General features: G+C 42.8%; 1 protein-coding gene and 1 long non-coding RNA gene across 3 annotated transcripts in view; one reads left to right on the forward strand and one right to left on the reverse strand.

Moving 5' to 3' along the window:
- LOC142940991 (ras-related protein Rab-8B) lies at positions 1-11,389 on the reverse strand. Of its 2 annotated transcripts, none has more exons than XM_076083218.1 (8): positions 11,150-11,389; positions 8,498-8,558; positions 5,062-5,122; positions 4,552-4,629; positions 4,207-4,296; positions 2,517-2,582; positions 2,380-2,430; positions 1-388 (listed from the first exon to the last, which is right to left on the reverse strand). In XM_076083218.1, the coding sequence occupies exons 1-8, from the start codon at positions 11,271-11,273 to the stop codon at positions 305-307; spliced, it is 615 nt and encodes a 204-aa protein (XP_075939333.1). In that variant the 5' UTR covers positions 11,274-11,389; the 3' UTR covers positions 1-304. The 2 variants fall into 2 exon arrangements, with proteins under 2 accessions (XP_075939333.1, XP_075939334.1); XM_076083219.1 differs by lacking the exon at positions 11,150-11,389 and adding an exon at positions 10,976-11,049.
- Positions 9,746-18,650, forward strand: part of LOC142940993 (uncharacterized) — a 9,759-nt gene continuing 854 nt past the window's right edge. The window contains exon 1 of the long non-coding RNA XR_012951090.1: positions 9,746-11,420. This is a non-coding gene — a long non-coding RNA (uncharacterized LOC142940993). The remainder of the gene's footprint in view (positions 11,421-18,650) is intronic.

Below are 18,650 nucleotides of genomic sequence, written 5' to 3' on the forward strand. Positions count from 1 at the left end.
TATATTTTAAACATGAAATATTTCCTCCGTTTATTTTCAATCTTTGGTTCAAAAGTTTTAGTAAACATTTAAAAGATGATCAACTTTATAGAGATTATATTAATATGAAAACACATCAGAGTGAGACTTCACTTCACTTCAGCTTTGGTTAAAAAAAACAGTCATGTGCTCTTCATCCTCCTCTTCATCATTCTCTTCATAAAAACAGTAGAAGAAGAAACAGCTGAAATAAAAGCAGAAATGTTCTTCATGTCTCCACAGGGGGTCCTCCTGCAAAGAGGAAGAGGAGGAAGAGGAGGAAGAGCTACAGCAGTGAACACCTGAAGAAGCTCTTCTTGTTCTTGGACTCGGTGATCTTCACTGATCCTCCTGACGGGTTGTTGTCGTTCTGGAGGAAACACAGAGTTCAAAGGTCAAACATCCTCAATATGAACCAATCAGCTTCAAGGGGGAGGAGCTACACCAGGTATGTACCGACTTATTCTGTAACATACGATGTCATAAAAAGTACTAAAAAGTCACAGCATAGTATGTCTGTCTGTCTGTCTGTCTGTCTGTCTCTCTGTCTCTCTCTCTGTCTGTCTGTCTCTGTCTCTCTCTGTCTCTGTCTCTCTCTGTCTCTCTCTCTCTCTGAGTGGAAGCAGTGCGGAGTTGACGGAGCGTGTTTGAGAGCGATAAATAGCGTTTTTGCCACCATGAGCCTGACGGAGTTAACCAGGGAACACGGCGTGAAGATCCCGCCGCGTTACGGGTGTTCAGTGGAGGAATCAGCCTGGCAGTGGGGGAGCTTGTCGGTCACAGCCACGTGAAGTCCGCAGCGCGGATGAACAGCGCTGTGGTCATCTTTCTAGACACCATAAAAACTGCGGAAGTGGTGTTGATGACCGGGATCTCCGCGGGTGAACACTTCCTGCCCACGTATCCTCTCAGCTCACCGGAAGTGAAAGTCACCGTGTCCAACGTGCCACCATTCATAAGGAACGATGCCATAATCAAAGAGCTGTCCAAACATGGGAAAGCGGTGTCTCCGGTTAGGAGAGTGTCTTCTGGCTTTAAGTCTCCGCTGTTGAAGCACGTGGTGTCTCACAGGAGACATGTCCTCATGATCCCCAACAACAGGAGCAGAGTGGTCAACCTCAGTTTCAAAATCACTGTAGACGATTTTGACTACGTCCTCTTTGCAAAGACTAATGATTTTAAATGTTACAGTTGTGGGAAAGAAGGACATCTGAGCAGAGCTTGTCCTGGGGAACACGGCTCAAATAAAGACCAGAACCAGGAAGGTACTGAGGAGGGCAGAGGGGACAAGCAGGACGGACAAGAGGGAACAAGTGGAGCACAGGAGGTGAGGGTGGAGGAAACGGGTGGGGTACAGGAGGTGAGAGAGGAGAGGGAAAGTGGGGGACAAGAGGTGATGAAGGACGGGGCAAGTGAGGTCCAGGAGGTGAGGGAGAGTACTGGAGGACAGGTGGAGACAGCTAGGGAGGTGGACATGGAAGCAGACGAGGAGCAGCTCAAAGCCCCTCAGCTGAAGAGGAAACAGAGAGGAGACAGCGGAAGCTCACAGGCAAAGAAAGCTGCAACTAAAGAAAGTGGAGGAGCGGCAGAGTGTGAGTCCAGTCTGGAGGAAGACTCTGAGTCCAGTATGGAAGAAGACTCTGAGTCCAGTCTGGAGGAGGACTCTGAGTCCAGTCAGGAGGAGGACTCTGAGTCCAGTCAGGAGGAGGACTCTGAGTCCAGTCAGGAGGAAGACTCTGAGTCCAGTCAGGAGGAGGACTCTGAGTCCAGTCAGGAGGAGGACTCTGAGTCCAGTCAGGAGGAGGACTCTGAGTCCAGTCTGGAGGAGGACTCTGAGTCCAGTCAGGAGGAGGACTCTGAGTCCAGTCAGGAGGAGGACTCTGAGTCCAGTCAGGAGGAGGACTCTGAGTCCAGTCTGGAGGAGGACTCTGAGTCCAGTCTGGAGGAGGGCGCTGCTGCTGACAGTGAGCCCTCTAAACACGGTGCTGGCAGCTGTAGGAGCTCTGGAGGCTACAGCGTGGAGAAGATAAAGGAGCTTCTGAAGAGGAGTAAGAATGTGAGAGGAGCCAAAGTGGAGGACTACCTCTCTGACAAAGAGAAGCTCTCCAGCTCTGCCAGAGCTCACATGAGGAGCAAGGACAGAGGAGGTCTCACTCAGCAGGAAGGCTTCAGACTGAAGAAGATAGTTCACAAAGTGGACAAAGATGGTGCTAAGTGAGAATAAGATCTCACAGTCTAAAGACAATCAAAGACAAGTTTATGTTTGTTGGACTTTATTTTGTTTAACCGTTTTAAATGATAAAGAAACATGTTGTTCATGTCTCTCTCTGTCTCTCTGTCTGTCTTGTTTCATAAACTCACCATTTTTCTGTTCAGTCTGGTCATGATGTCTCTGCCGAGTGTTAAAAAGCCCTGCGGAGGAGAAAAGCATCTCATTCACATCTGAATACATTTATTCTTTATGTTTCTATACATGAACGTGCTGAGTCATGACTCACTTCTTCTACGTTGATGCTGGACTTTGCGCTGGTTTCCAGAAACTTGATCCCGTAGTCGATCGCCAGCTGAACATCAAGAGGCAAAAGAAGAGTTTTGATCTTCTGTCATTGACTAATATGATTGATGAAGGTGTAATATTGTATCATTCAGTGTGGCTTTGTAGCACAAAAGCAGTTAAAGACAAAGCACACTGTATATAATCCATCAGGTTTAAAATTTAAACCTGATGATTTGCCGCGCTTCTCCTCACACAGCGTTGCAAACACCTGCGCAAAAAATACATCGAAACGTGCGGCCTGATCGGGAATCGTGTGCAATGACTTTTCTCAGAGATTCGCCCAGCGGTTTTCCCAAAAATCCAGAAAAACGGAGCAAAATTTCTCCATTGACTTGAATGGGGTTCCGGCGTGGAGAGAGCTAAAAAACACTTAACTTTGGGCCCATATTGACTAGCCGTACTTTAACGTAGAAACATGATTCAAAGTTTAAAACGTAGACAAAACGCTGCACTTTATTGAGCCAAAGGGACATTTTGATAGCTAGCACAGTTTTCATGAAGTCACAGATTAAGTTTCAGGAAATTTTGGGTCTGTTTCATATTTTATAATGGGTGTGTATTGCACGGCTCGTTAAGAGCTAGAGTGAGAGCATCACTGTCAGAGCGGAGCAGGAAAATATTCTGTGATTTTTCCAAACAAATTGCTCCAGCTCCCACAATTTTTACTCTTTATACACCATTTTGGCCAAAAAGCTTGGAAATGTTGTGCTGTCGCACACAGATGTGACTTACACATTTGGCTCAAAGAGCCGCAGAGCGACATGAACTCCAACCAACTGCTCCATTAGACTCCATGTTAAATCTCACCACTCATTTCTCAAAGAAAGCAGACGGTACCAGTTTTGTCTATTGCTCTGGAGCTCACATTATTAACACCACAAACATAAAAAACACATCAGCGCGTTTGCCAGAGTCTTTACTTTCTCATGCTGCGTTCACACCAAACGCGGCGCGAATTATTCGTGCGAGTAGATTACATACAAAGTCTATGCACAGACGCGAAGAGACTGGCGCGGTGCAAATTTGCGATGGCGCCCCAACTCCCAAACGCGTGAGTTGAAATTTTTCAACTTCGGCGAAATATTCGCGTTACGCCCCAGTGCGATAGCCTATCAGCGTTAAGATGTTTCTCCTGACATCACTGACTTCCTGTCGTTGTTGAATCAGGAAATAAATCCTGTAGCCGTCTGTGTTCACCCAGAGCTCCACTGCTAGACACAGTGAACACAGCTCGATAAAATCCATGGAGCTCCTCTGGACAATGTTATGAACCAGACATGACGGCGTTTAGTTTCCCGGGATATCTGTGACTTCCACAACACGTACTAAGCAGAAATAGAGGTTATTTTTTCCATGGTTGATGGCGGACAGTTGAATGGCTTTCAGGGCGATAAGCCACGCCCCCTCTCCTTATTCGCGCGAATGAACACAAATGGTCCCCGGCGAGACCTGCGGTGCGATTGACGCAAATATGCGGCGCGATGAATTTGCGCCGCATATTCGCATTATATTGTATTATAATAATACATGAATGATATACTAATATGAATTATAATAATAACATAATAATATGAATATTATTCATAACAATAAATAAATGACATATTGATATGAACAATAAGTGGACAGACCTTCTCTCCTCTCTCCTTGGACACTTGTCTCTTGTCGTTCATGTCACATTTGTTCCCCAGAATCATTCTCTCCACGTCTGAAGACGCGTGCTGAGAAACAAACATGCAGGACGTTACGGTCACATGACCTGTTTGTAGTCCAACAGCAGCTGTGGAACTACATTTAGCATGAAGTCTGTTGTTATTCAACATCAACACCACCAGGTGGCAGCAGAGTGTCATGTGTGAATGCATCCTGCAGGAAACAGCTAGATCTCTAGCAATTAAACATGAGGTCATGTGACCCGATGAGGTCATGTGACCCGATGAGGTCATGTGATGGGTGTGGGAGGGGGCGTGGCCTACCTCCTCGATGTTCCGTATCCAGTTCCTGATGTTGTCGAAGGACTTCTCGTTGGTGATGTCGTACACCAGCATGATGCCCTGGAGGGGGAGAAAGAGACAGGAAGTGACACACACACACACACACACACACAATTAAAGAAAGTTAAACCAAACTTCAGTTAATGTGAATATTGATCAAACATTGTGATGTCATCAGATCAATAAAAGGACCAGTCTCTGTTACTTCTGGAGCATTTAAACGTTTGAATAGATTATTATTATCGATAATTAAACAGCTGTGTTTAGTGAAACAATAATATTTTATTTTTTATAATAATATTGTTGTTTTTATTGTCTGTTAAACTGATTATTATTATTATCATTGATATAAATTCATACTAATAACCTCCTTTAAAATCATCTTAAAGTGTCATGTGACCCAGAAGATTCATCACTTCCTGTTTTCAAAGTCTGATTGACAGGTCCTCTGGCCAATAGCAGAGCATTGAGCAGGAGGGGGGCGGGTCTTACCATAGCTCCTCTATAATAGGCCGTCGTGATGGTCCTGAACCGCTCCTGACCAGCTGTGTCCCTAAAGGAAGGTGATCAATATTAGTGATCAGGATGTAATGATCCTCTCATAGTCATTAATCAGGATGTATTGATCCTCTGATAGTCAGTGATCAGGATGTATTGATCCTCTGATAGTCAGTGATCAGGATGTAATGATCCTCTGATAGTCAGTGATCAGGATGTAATGATCCTCTGATAGTCAGTGATCAGGATGTAATGATCCTCTGATAGTCAGTGATCAGGATGTATTGATCCTCTGATAGTCAGTGATCAGGATGTATTGATCCTCTGATAGTCAGTGATCAGGATGTATTGATCCTCTGATAGTCAGTGATCAGGATGTAATGATCCTCTGATAGTCAGTGATCAGGATGTAATGATCCTCTGATAGTCAGTGATCAGGATGTATTGATCCTCTGATAGTCAGTGATCAGGATGTAATGATCCTCTGATAGTCAGTGATCAGGATGTAATGATCCTCTGATAGTCAGTGATCAGGATGTAATGATCCTCTGATAGTCAGTGATCAGGATGTAATGATCCTCTGATAGTCAGTGATCAGGATGTAATGATCCTCTGATAGTCAGTGATCAGGATGTAATGATCCTCTGATAGTCAGTGATCAGGATGTATTGATCCTCTGATAGTCAGTGATCAGGATGTATTGATCCTCTGATAGTCAGTGATCAGGATGTAATGATCCTCTGATAGTCAGTGATCAGGATGTAATGATCCTCTGATAGTCAGTGATCAGGATGTATTGATCCTCTGATAGTCAGTGATCAGGATGTATTGATCCTCTGATAGTCAGTGATCAGGATGTATTGATCCTCTGATAGTCAGTGATCAGGATGTATTGATCCTCTGATAGTCAGTGATCAGGATGTAATGATCCTCTGATAGTCAGTGATCAGGATGTATTGATCCTCTGATAGTCAGTGATCAGGATGTATTGATCCTCTGATAGTCAGTGATCAGGATGTAATGATCCTCTGATAGTCAGTGATCAGGATGTATTGATCCTCTGATAGTCAGTGATCAGGATGTATTGATCCTCTGATAGTCAGTGATCAGGATGTAATGATCCTCTGATAGTCAGTGATCAGGATGTATTGATCCTCTGATAGTCAGTGATCAGGATGTATTAATCCTCTGATAGTCAGTGATCAGGATGTATTGATCCTCTGATAGTCAGTGATCAGGATGTATTGATCCTCTGATAGTCATTAATCAGGATGTATTGATCCTCTGATAGTCAGTGATCAGGATGTATTGATCCTCTGATAGTCAGTGATCAGGATGTAATGATCCTCTGATAGTCAGTGATCAGGATGTATTGATCCTCTGATAGTCATTAATCAGGATGTATTGATCCTCTGATAGTCAGTGATCAGGATGTATTGATCCTCTGATAGTCAGTGATCAGGATGTATTGATCCTCTGATAGTCATTAATCAGGATGTATTGATCCTCTGATAGTCAGTGATCAGGATGTATTGATCCTCTGATAGTCAGTGATCAGGATGTAATGATCCTCTGATAGTCAGTGATCAGGATGTATTGATCCTCTGATAGTCAGTGATCAGGATGTATTGATCCTCTGATAGTCAGTGATCAGGATGTAATGATCCTCTGATAGTCAGTGATCAGGATGTATTGATCCTCTGATAGTCAGTGATCAGGATGTATTGATCCTCTGATAGTCAGTGATCAGGATGTATTGATCCTCTGATAGTCAGTGATCAGGATGTATTGATCCTCTGATAGTCAGTGATCAGGATGTATTGATCCTCTGATAGTCAGTGATCAGGATGTATTGATCCTCTGATAGTCAGTAATCAGGATGTAATGATCATCTGATAGTCAGTGATCAGGATGTATTGATCATCTGATAGTCAGTGATCAGGATGTATTGATCCTCTGATAGTCAGTGATCAGGATGTATTGATCCTCTGATAGTCTGTGATCAGGATGTATTGATCCTCTGATAGTCAGTGATCAGGATGTATTGATCCTCTGATAGTCAGTGATCAGGATGTAATGATCATCTGATAGTCAGTGATCAGGATGTATTGATCCTCTGATAGTCAGTGATCAGGATGTAATGATCATCTGATAGTCAGTGATCAGGATGTAATGATCCTCTGATAGTCAGTGATCAGGATGTATTGATCCTCTGATAGTCAGTGATCAGGATGTAATGATCATCTGATAGTCAGTGATCAGGATGTATTGATCCTCTGATAGTCAGTGATCAGGATGTATTGATCCTCTGATAGTCAGTGATCAGGATGTAATGATCATCTGATAGTCAGTGATCAGGATGTATTGATCCTCTGATAGTCAGTAATCAGGATGTAATGATCATCTGATAGTCAGTGATCAGGATGTATTGATCATCTGATAGTCAGTGATCAGGATGTATTGATCCTCTGATAGTCAGTGATCAGGATGTATTGATCCTCTGATAGTCAGTGATCAGGATGTATTGATCCTCTGATAGTCTGTGATCAGGATGTATTGATCCTCTGATAGTCAGTGATCAGGATGTATTGATCCTCTGATAGTCAGTAATCAGGATGTAATGATCATCTGATAGTCAGTGATCAGGATGTATTGATCATCTGATAGTCAGTGATCAGGATGTATTGATCCTCTGATAGTCAGTGATCAGGATGTATTGATCCTCTGATAGTCAGTGATCAGGATGTATTGATCCTCTGATAGTCTGTGATCAGGATGTATTGATCCTCTGATAGTCAGTGATCAGGATGTATTGATCCTCTGATAGTCTGTGATCAGGATGTATTGATCATCTGATAGTCTGTGATCAGGATGTATTGATCCTCTGATAGTCAGTGATCAGGATGTATTGATCCTCTGATAGTCTGTGATCAGGATGTATTGATCCTCTGATAGTCAGTGATCAGGATGTATTGATCCTCTGATAGTCAGTGATCAGGATGTAATGATCATCTGATAGTCAGTGATCAGGATGTATTGATCCTCTGATAGTCAGTGATCAGGATGTAATGATCATCTGATAGTCAGTGATCAGGATGTAATGATCCTCTGATAGTCAGTGATCAGGATGTATTGATCCTCTGATAGTCAGTGATCAGGATGTATTGATCCTCTGATAGTCAGTGATCAGGATGTATTGATCCTCTGATAGTCAGTGATCAGGATGTATTGATCCTCTGATAGTCAGTGATCAGGATGTATTGATCCTCTGATAGTCAGTGATCAGGATGTATTGATCCTGATTGTCAGTGATCAGGATGTATTGATCCTCTGATAGTCAGTGATCAGGATGTATTGATCCTGATTGTCAGTGATCAGGATGTATTGATCCTCTGATAGTCAGTGATCAGGATGTATTGATCAAACTCACCAGATCTGAAGTTTGATTTTCTTTCCGTCCAGTTCGATGGTTCTGATTTTAAAGTCGATTCCTGAAACAGAAGAAACAAGTGAAACGTTCTGATCTCAGGTCTGTAGCTCCGCCTTCATACGGTTAGCATGCTAGCATGTTAGCATTCAGCCCACAGAACACTGAAACAGAAACCGACTTCAGACTCGTGAGCTAACGTCTGTATGTTGAAGAAAAACACGGATGTTACCACGGCAACCAGAACCGAAGCAAAGTATGCTGGGTAATAAACTTGTCAGCACCAGTTTGATGTCTCCGGTGTTTTTGATCTGATGGAAATATGAAAAGTGAGATTTGTAGATTCACAAAAGAACAAATGAGTTATCGTGGATCCTGATTGGTCTGACCCGGTTAACTCCGCCCGCCTGAGGTGCGTTTGTTTCTCTGTAAGTTGAAGCTGACAGGAAGTCAAAGATATTTTGAACAAGCGTTCCTTCCTGCCTGAAGAAGCTCCGAATATGAAGAGTGAAAGTGTGACAGCGAAGCTTCCTGCCCCCCCCCCCCCCCCCCCCCAGCTGGATGTTGGTTTGATTCCCTGAGCGGCTCTACAGGCCTCACTGACCTCCAGTAACATTACATGAACATTGAGCAGCATTGACCTACATTGATCCAGAACAAAGAGCAGAAATAATAAACATGAAAATAAAGAAACCTAAAGAAAAGTCACCGTGAGGCTCATAATCTGTGTAAATCTGTTATTATTTAATATCAACCCGATGATCTGAGAAATTAAGATTAAAGTCAAATGTACGTTTAGTTCAGCTGATTCTATGAACTTCTTTCTCTTCTTCTCTTGTCCTCTTCTTCTCTTCTTTCTCTTCTTCTCCTCTTCTTCTCGTCTTTCTCTTCTTCTCTTCTTCTCTTGTCCTCTTCTTCTCTTCTTTCTCTTCTTCTCTTCTTTTCTTGTCCTCTTCTTCTCTTCTTTCTCTTCTTCTCTTGTCCTCTTCTTCTCTTGTTCTCTTATTTCTCTTGTTCTATTCTTCTATTCTTTCTCTTATTTTCTTGCTCTTCTTCTCTTGTCCTCTTCTTTCTCTTCTTCTCTTCGTTCTCTTGTTCTCTTCATTCTCTTGTCCTCTTCTTTCTCTTCTTCTCTTGTCCTCTTCTTTCTCTTCTTCTCTTGTCCTCTTCTTCTCTTTCTGTAATCAGGAAGTGAAACGCTCTCTGCTGGTTGTTACGGAAACGAGCAGCAGAGAAGGTCAACGACATCCTCTTCCTCCTCCTCTTCACGTCACAGTGACGTCTTCAAATGACTTACTGTATATTAATATATATTATTATATAGTAATGTATATTACTGTATCATTGTGTTCTTTATATTATTATAAATCATCTAGAATAAGTAGTTTCACATCGCTGACATTCTTCATTCCAGACACACACTCACACTCACACACACACACACTCACTCTCACACACATACACACACACACACTCTCACACACACACACACACACACACACTCTCACACACTCTCACACACACACACTCACTCTCACACACATACACACACACACACTCTCACACACACACACACACACACACACACACACTCTCACACACTCTCACACTCACACACACACACTCACTTTCACACACACACACACACACACTCACTCTCACACACACACACACCCACACATTAAACTAAATACACACACACACACATACACACACACACACACATTAAACTAAATACACACACACACACTCTCACACGCACACACACTCACTCTCACACACACACACACACACTCACTCTCACCCACACACTCACTCTCACACACACTCTCACACTCACACACACTCACGCACTCACTCTCACACACACACAGTCAGAGGTCAGCTGACTCTCGTGGTGACAGAGCGTTCTCTGTCTGTCTAACCACAGCAGCAAAGGATTGTGGGAGCTCGTTTAACATTCATCCAGTTCTAGAGGCTGAAGTGAACTGGGAGGAAACCAGCAGAGACATCTTCATCATCTTCATCTACTATCACTACTGCTACTACTACTAGTTACTACTACTATTACTCCTACAACTACTATTACTACTGCTACTACTATTATTACTACTAGTTAGTACTAGTACTACTACTACTATTACTACTACTACTAGTTAGTACAAGTACTACTACTACTATTACTACTACTACTAGTTAGTACTACTACTACTACTAGTTAGTACTATTACTACTACTACTATTGCTACTACTATTACTACTACTACTAGTTAGTACTACTACTACTACTACTATTGCTACTACTACTACTACTAGTTAGTACTACTACTACTAGTTAGTACTACTACTAGTTAGTACTACTACTAGTACTACTACAACTAATATTACTACTACTAGTTAGTACTAGTACTACTACTATTACTACTGTTACTACTGCTATTACTACTACTTACTAATACTACTACTACTAGTACCACTAACCGATCAGTGGGGTCAAATGTCCCCCCCCCCCCCCATCCTCCACTTCCTCTCTGAACACTTTCACTTTCCCGGTGAACCGTTAGCTCTGTAGCTAATTAGCATCACTAATACCTGCTAACAGCTTAGCATCTCCGTTACACCGGAAATGACACCGGAAGTGACACCGGTACTCACCGATGGTGGAGATGAAGGTGGTGTTGAACGCGTCCTCGCTGAACCGGAACAGCAGACAAGTCTTACCGACGCCGCTGTCACCGATCAGCAGCAGCTTGAACAGATAGTCGTACGTCTTCGCCATTTTATTCCCGTCGGTTCGTCCCGGTACTTTAACGGAAGAACCCTCCGGACTCCTCTGGTTCTGGTTCTACCGACAAAAAAGGAACCGAGAGGAAGCAGGAAACACTCCCGCTTCAAGCCGACGGGAATACACCGCGACACACATCCGGTACGAGCTTTTCACAATAAAACGCGTACAGAAATACGACTTTTGTCTCGTAACTACTTTCTTTTTTACTTCAGTAAAAGTAGTAATACTGCAGAGTAGAAGTACTCTGTTAGCAGTAAAAGTCCTGATTTAAAATCTTACTCTCAGACTAACCATTATACATTTCTGTACATTATTTATTATTTAAACATTTTTATCAGTGTTTTTTTTTTATTGTAATTGTTTTTCTTTCTGCACTAAAACATCAAAATAAATTCCTTGGATGTGAAAAACTACTCAGCAATAAACCAAATTCAGAAACTCTAAAATATACTGAAAGTATATTTATATTATAGTATTATAACTATTAATAGATTAATGTGTTGATGACGAGCTGAATTTTAATTTACTTTATATATGTGGTGGAAAAAAATCTTTTTAACCTCTGTGAGAAATAATCACGATGGAACTTCTTAAAGTATTAAAAACATATTTAATGAACAGACACTTCAATCAAAATCCAGCTGAATGGATAGAGCTCTTTCCCCACGAATGGTTCGGAGGTCTAACCCTGATAAACAGAGAAACAGAGTGTATATGCACGTTATCTCGTCTCCTCTCCCTTCAACCTCCCCCCCTGTAACCCTCGCAGATGTTGTCCGAAGAAGAACAACAAGGGCCGGTTCCCAGCCTTTTCGTGGGAAGAGGGTTGAGATTATATGCAGGTTTAGTGATACAAGACAACTAAAAGAACCATATGATACATTTCCACAACAATTCCCCCTTTGGCCATTCCTATGGCCATTAAAGTATTTACAATTTATCGAAACATCAACACATGTTACCCAGAATGGTTTATCATTAATCAGTAAGGTTAACACATTAGCTGTTTTGTGAGTTCCAAGTAACTCTATGTTGTAGCAAGCGAGGGAATGTTAACATCAACATCAAATAAATCTCCTGAGATGAGGTGAAACAGACATCGGACCTCCATCTCTGTTAAACAGTATAATAAGACAGTCAGTGAGTTTTAGAATAAACAATAATCTATTTGTAAGAAATTCTACCCAAGTATGTAATAAACATCCAGAATCTGTCAATTCAATTGATTCCTTTAAAAGAAAAAGAAAACATTAGCTGTTTTGTGAGATTATATTTCTAGAATAGCTGTAATAACATAAGTACTACACAAAATGTCACTCTCGTAGTCTTATGGGAGGGAAAAGTCAGATGTTGCAGAGTCGGCCTTTATAGACTAAACAGTGGAATGCCTAAAATGTTTTGGATCTCTGGCTCACTCTTCTGATGTGTGTTCTATGGGTAGAAGCAGGCTGTGGTCATGTTTAAGCACGTCTCACTCTTCTGACGTGTTCTATGGGTAGAAGCAGCTGTGGTCATGTTTAAGCACGTCTCACTCTTCTGACGTGTTCTATGGGTAGAAGCAGCTGTGGTCATGTTTAAGCACGTCTCACTCTTCTGATGTGTTCTATAGGTAGAAGCAGGCTGTGGTCATGTTTAAGCACGTCTCACTCTTCTGATGTGTTCTATCGGTAGAAGCAGCTGTGGTCATGTTTAAGCACGTCTCACTCTTCTGATGTGTTCTATCGGTAGAAGCAGGCTGTGGTCATGTTATAAACACGTCTCACTCTTCTGATGTGTGTTATATGGGTAGAAGCGGCTGTGGTCATGTTTAAGCACGTCTCACTCTTCTGATGTGTTCTATGGGTAGAAGCAGGCTGTAGTCATATTTAAGCACGTCTCACTCTTCTGATGTGTTCTATCGGTAGAAGCAGGCTGTGGTCATGTTTAAACACGTCTCACTCTTCTGATGTGTGTTCTATGGGTAGAAGCAGGCTGTGGTCATGTTATGAACACGTCTCACTCTTCTGATGTGTGTTCTATGGGTAGAAGCAGGCTGTGGTCATGTTTAAGCACGTCTCACTCTTCTGATGTGTTCTATGGGTAGAAGCAGGCTGTGGTCATGTTTAAGCACGTCTCACTCTTCTGACGTGTTCTATAGGTAGAAGCAGGCTGTGGTCATGTTTAAGCACGTCTCACTCTTCTGATGTGTGTTCTATGGGTAGAAGCGGCTGTGGTCATGTTATAAACACGTCTCACTCTTCTGATGTGTGTTCTATCGGTAGAAGCAGGCTGTGGTCATGTTTAAGCACGTCTCACTCTTCTGATGTGTTCTATCGGTAGAAGCAGGCTGTGGTCATGTTTAAACATGTCTCACTCTTCTGATGTGTGTTCTATGGGTAGAAGCAGGCTGTGGTCATGTTATAAACACGTCTCACTCTTCTGATGTGTGTTCTATGGGTAGAAGCGGCTGTGGTCATGTTATAAACACGTCTCACTCTTCTGATGTGTGTTCTATGGGTAGAAGCGGCTGTGGTCATGTTATGAACACGTCTCACTCTTCTGATGTGTGTTCTATGGGTAGAAGCGGCTGTGGTCATGTTATAAACACGTCTCACTCTTCTGATGTGTGTTCTATGGGTAGAAGCGGCTGTGGTCATGTTATAAACACGTCTCACTCTTCTGATGTGTTCTATGGGTAGAAGCAGGCTGTGGTCATGTTTAAGCACGTCTCACTCTTCTGATGTGTTCTATGGGTAGAAGCAGGCTGTGGTTATGTTTAAGCATGTCTCACTCTTCTGATGTGTGTTCTATGGGTAGAAGCAGGCTGTGGTCATGTTTAAACACGTCTCACTCTTCTGATGTGTTCTATGGGTAGAAGCAGGCTGTGGTCATGTTATAAACACGTCTCACTCTTCTGATGTGTTCTATGGGTAGAAGCGGCTGTGGTCATGTTATAAACACGTCTCACTCTTCTGATGTGTGTTCTATGGGTAGAAGCGGCTGTGGTCATGTTATGAACACGTCTCACTCTTCTGATGTGTGTTCTATGGGTAGAAGCGGCTGTGGTCATGTTATAAACACGTCTCACTCTTCTGATGTGTGTTCTATGGGTAGAAGCGGCTGTGGTCATGTTATAAACACGTCTCACTCTTCTGATGTGTTCTATGGGTAGAAGCAGGCTGTGGTCATGTTTAAGCACGTCTCACTCTTCTGATGTGTTCTATGGGTAGAAGCAGGCTGTGGTTATGTTTAAGCATGTCTCACTCTTCTGATGTGTGTTCTATGGGTAGAAGCAGGCTGTGGTCATGTTTAAACACGTCTCACTCTTCTGATGTGTTCTATGGGTAGAAGCAGGCTGTGGTCATGTTATAAACACGTCTCACTCTTCTGATGTGTTCTATCGGTAGAAGCAGGCTGTGGTCATGTTATAAACACGTCACAGTCACAGTTTGTGTGCTGCTGGACTATGAACTTAGCATATTCATGTCACATGTTATTACATACATAGCACAGGTTTTACAAATCATTTATTTAATCTAGTGGTTGACAATTTTAGTTCTTCTCATTATAATTGTTTGCATTTGGTTCTACATTCTTTGGTTGCCATGGTTTCTCATCAATCAATAATTAGGAAACACAATTATTATTGCACAGAAGAGCAGAAAACACATTGAACCTCTTAGGCCACCATCCCGGATAGCGGAGTGGGTGCCATGGTGCAGGAGATCTGCCTTCCATTGCGGCGTCATCCTTACCCATTTGATCTCGCCTCCTCCCACACTGATTTCTGTATGACAGCTTTGCAGTTTGGGAAACTCGGGTTCCTACCCTCCTCTCTCTCCCCAGCCACACAGAGTGAGTGAGGTGATCGGCTACATGTTTGATGCGTTGTTAGCAAACAATACATTTTCTACAAAATACAAAAAACAGTGAACCCTCTCGTGTACCATGCTAAATTAATAAAATGTGATATGTTATAATTTCTTTACTTTGTTCCCAGTAAACCCTGAGGTCTACAGATAAATGATGGTCCTTAGTTATTCTCTGACAAATCACTACTGTATTTAAATACCGCTGCAGTATAATATTTCAAAGTTCAACTAGGTCCAGTTAGAGAGAATTTCCTCCTCAAAGGGTTACAATACAATCCACAATAATGTCTAACTTGCACTATGATGTATAGTGAAGTAGCCAACAGTTGTATTAACGTCTACGTAGCAACTGAGCTGAAAATCAAATGAAGAAAGTTAAATTGAATAATATCTCAACAATATTTATTGTCCAATTTCAAATTGAACTGGATGAATTATAAATAATACATACTCTGATAATAAATAAATGTTCTCTCATCTCAAGTAAAATAAGAGCTGGATAAAAACATTACATAACAGAAAGCTTTAGGAAAATGTGAAAATGTGGTTGATTTAACAGAGCCAGGCTAAAATAAAGTACTTCATTTAGAAAACTGTATTTAACTGAGTTGTCCTTCAGCTGTAAATTCAGTTCATTCAGGTGTGAAGTGAACCAAGAAACTATACTATATTTTCTTCATCTTCTAATAAGAGAAAGAAACACTTGTTTCAGCTCTATTCTCTCTGTTAATCTCATTGTTGGTCAGTGTGTTAACGTGTTAGGATTCTCATCATATCGGCTCTTAAATTGTTTATTTTCTGTGACTTAATTTCAGATGTGAGTGAGTTTTAAACTGCCCATCTGGTAGTTGAATCAATAATAAAACATCATTTATTAGTTAATTAATAATCTGTAAAATAACTAATAACTGTCAGATTAATGTAGAAAGTATCAGAACATAGAAATACTCAAGTGAAGTACAAGTACCTCAGATTTAAACTCGCGAAACTTCAACCCGCTCGCTCGTGAGTCTTTTTCCTGCTCGCTCGCTCGCAGTTTTTCTTTGTGACAGTAAGTGGGCGGACCCAGTCGCCATTGTATCTCTATATCTGATTGGCTACAATCCTGGTCTTGGATAAACCGGATATCAGTCTGACGCAGACACTAGTTCTGATAGAGGTGGTTTTCAATCCGCCACTAAACACTACTCCACTACATCTCAGCATGTTCTACATTTGTCTGACAGGTTTTGTCAACTTTTCAGACTGTAGAGGCTGATCAAATACACATTATGTTAATAGAGTTGTTAAATACAATAATTCAAAATGTGTTAAAGTCAAATTGCACAGATTGGTTTAAATTCACTCTTCATTCTATTACAGACGATTACAGACCTGTTGGCTCTGTAGGCGAACTGCAGAAGGTCCAGGATTGGGTCAGGGAGGGTTTTTAGGTGGGACAGGACCAGACGTTCACAGAACTTCATGACCACAGAGGTCAGGGCGACGGGCCTGTAGTCATTAAGTCCTGTGATCCTTGGTTTTTTGGGGACGGGGATGATGGTGGAGACCTTGAAGCAGGCTGGTACGTGGCATGTCTCCAGGGAGGTGTTAAAGATGTCTGTAAACACCGGAGACAGCTGATCAGCACAATGCTTCAGGGTGGAGGGGGATACAGAGTCCGGGCCGGCTGCTTTGCGGGGGTTTTGTTTTTTAAAAAGCCTGTTGACGTCACTCTCCAGAATAGAGAGTCGACACTGGGGAGGGGGGTGGGGGGGGGGGGCGCTGGGATGGGTGATACAGAGGCATAAGCCTCTGCTAGGCTGGGGGAAGGGGACCTGGTGGTCTGGGGCTGGTTGATGGAGCTGTGGGGGATGGAGTCAGGACTGTCCCATTGTCCATCAAAGCGACAGTAGAACTCGTTCAGCTCGTCTGCCAGGCGGAGGTCGTTCATGGAGGGGGGGGTTTTAGGCTTGTAGTTGGTGATCTGTCTAAGGCCTCTCCAGACAGAAGCAGAGTCACTTGCTGAGAGCTGGTGTTGCAGTTTCTCAGAGTACAGTCGTTTAGCATCTCTCACCGCCTTACTAAACCTGTACTTTGCCTCTTTGTACAAGTCCGTGTCCCCACTCCTACATGCCTGTTCCTTGTGCAGCCTCAGCTGTCTGAGTTCCGCTGTGAACCAGGGTTTGTCATTGTTGTAACTCACCTGGTGCTTGATGGAACACAGCTGTCCTCACAGAAGCTGATGTATGACGTCACAGCCTCTGTGTACTCATCCAGACTGTTGGTAGCAGTCCTGAAAACATCCCAGTCTGTAGTCCAAGCACGCCCGAAGATCCTCCAGAGCTTCACTGGTCCACTGCTTGAGTTTCCTCACCACAGGTTTACAGCTTGAGTTTCTGCCTGTAAGCAGGAATCAGATGGACCATGACGTGGTCAGAGAGTCCCAGTGCAGCACGAGGGACGGCGTGATAGGCCCTGCTGATTGTGTGTAACAGTGGTCCAGAATGTTCTCCTCTCTGGTTGAGCATTTAACGAACTGTCTGTATTTAGGGAGTTCATGGCTGAGGTTTCCTTTGTTAAAGTCCCCAAGGACAATAACTAGAGAGTCCGGGTAGGTCCGCTCCACACACAGTATCTGTTCGGTGAGTGTCCGCTGTGCTTCCTGCACGTTACCTGCGGCGACATGTAAACACCGACTAGAATGAATGAAGCGAACTCACGGGGGAGTAAAAGGGTTTACAGTTTATGATGAAAGATTCCAGATCAGGAGAACAGTGCTGCAGAACCACTGTCACATCCTTGCACCAGCTGCTGTTGGAGTAGGAACAGATTCCTCCACCCTTCGCTTTGCCGGAGAGCTCCCTGTCGCGGTCCGCTCTGAACAGCTGGAAGCCAGCCAGCTGGAGCGCAGAGTCCGGTATGGATCCACAGAGTCCGGTCTCAGTGAAGCACAGAACGGAGGATGAAGAAACGTCTCTGTCTCTCCCCACCAGTAGCTGAAGTTCGTCCAGTTTGTTGCACAGTGAGCGGACGTTGGAGAGAAATATGCCCGGCAGCGGTGTGCACGTGTGCGGAGACGCACGAGCGCACCGGCCCGTTTCCCTCCTTCACTGCGTGGTTAAGGTGAGAGCACCTTTGACGAGAACGTCCAGTAATTCCACAGAAGTTAACAGAAAAGTTGAACGTAAGTCCGCTGGAGTTGTTCCCCTGATGTTCATGAGCTCATCTCTGGTGAAAGAGCTCCGAGTATCACAGCAGAGAACTGAGTTAACGACGACAACAACACAACGCGCACCAACACACGAGGCAGCCGTCTTGATCTTTACTAATAATGTACTTAGTTACTTTACACCACTGACTTCCTCAGGTGCGTTAGTGTTTCTATATATTTATTAAAGCTTAATTATTGATCTAAAACAATCACTCAATCAATCAGTCGATTGTCAGACAACTAGTGAATGTAAAATGTAAAAAATCATTTTCTTACGTTTGAGATGATTAATCAACAATTGATATAATAATAATAAAATGTTCT

Source organism: Anarhichas minor, unplaced genomic scaffold, assembly GCF_050575085.1.
Source record: "Anarhichas minor isolate MPS153535 unplaced genomic scaffold, ASM5057508v1 ptg000123l, whole genome shotgun sequence".
Taxonomy (NCBI): Eukaryota; Metazoa; Chordata; class Actinopteri; order Perciformes; family Anarhichadidae; genus Anarhichas; species Anarhichas minor.

What these genes read in the sequence shown, in the direction of transcription:
- LOC142940991 (XM_076083218.1), bottom strand. Translation starts at nt 11,273, where the DNA reads ATGGCGAAGACGTACGACTATCTGTTCAAGCTGCTGCTGATCGGTGAC. An exon ending in CACCTTCATCTCCACCATCG is followed by an intron (nt 8,559 to 11,149) that starts GTGAGTACCGGT and finishes CTTCTGTTTCAG; the next exon opens with GAATCGACTTTAAAATCAGA. An exon ending in CCAGCATCAACGTAGAAGAA is followed by an intron (nt 2,431 to 2,516) that starts GTGAGTCATGAC and finishes TCTCCTCCGCAG; the next exon opens with GGCTTTTTAACACTCGGCAG.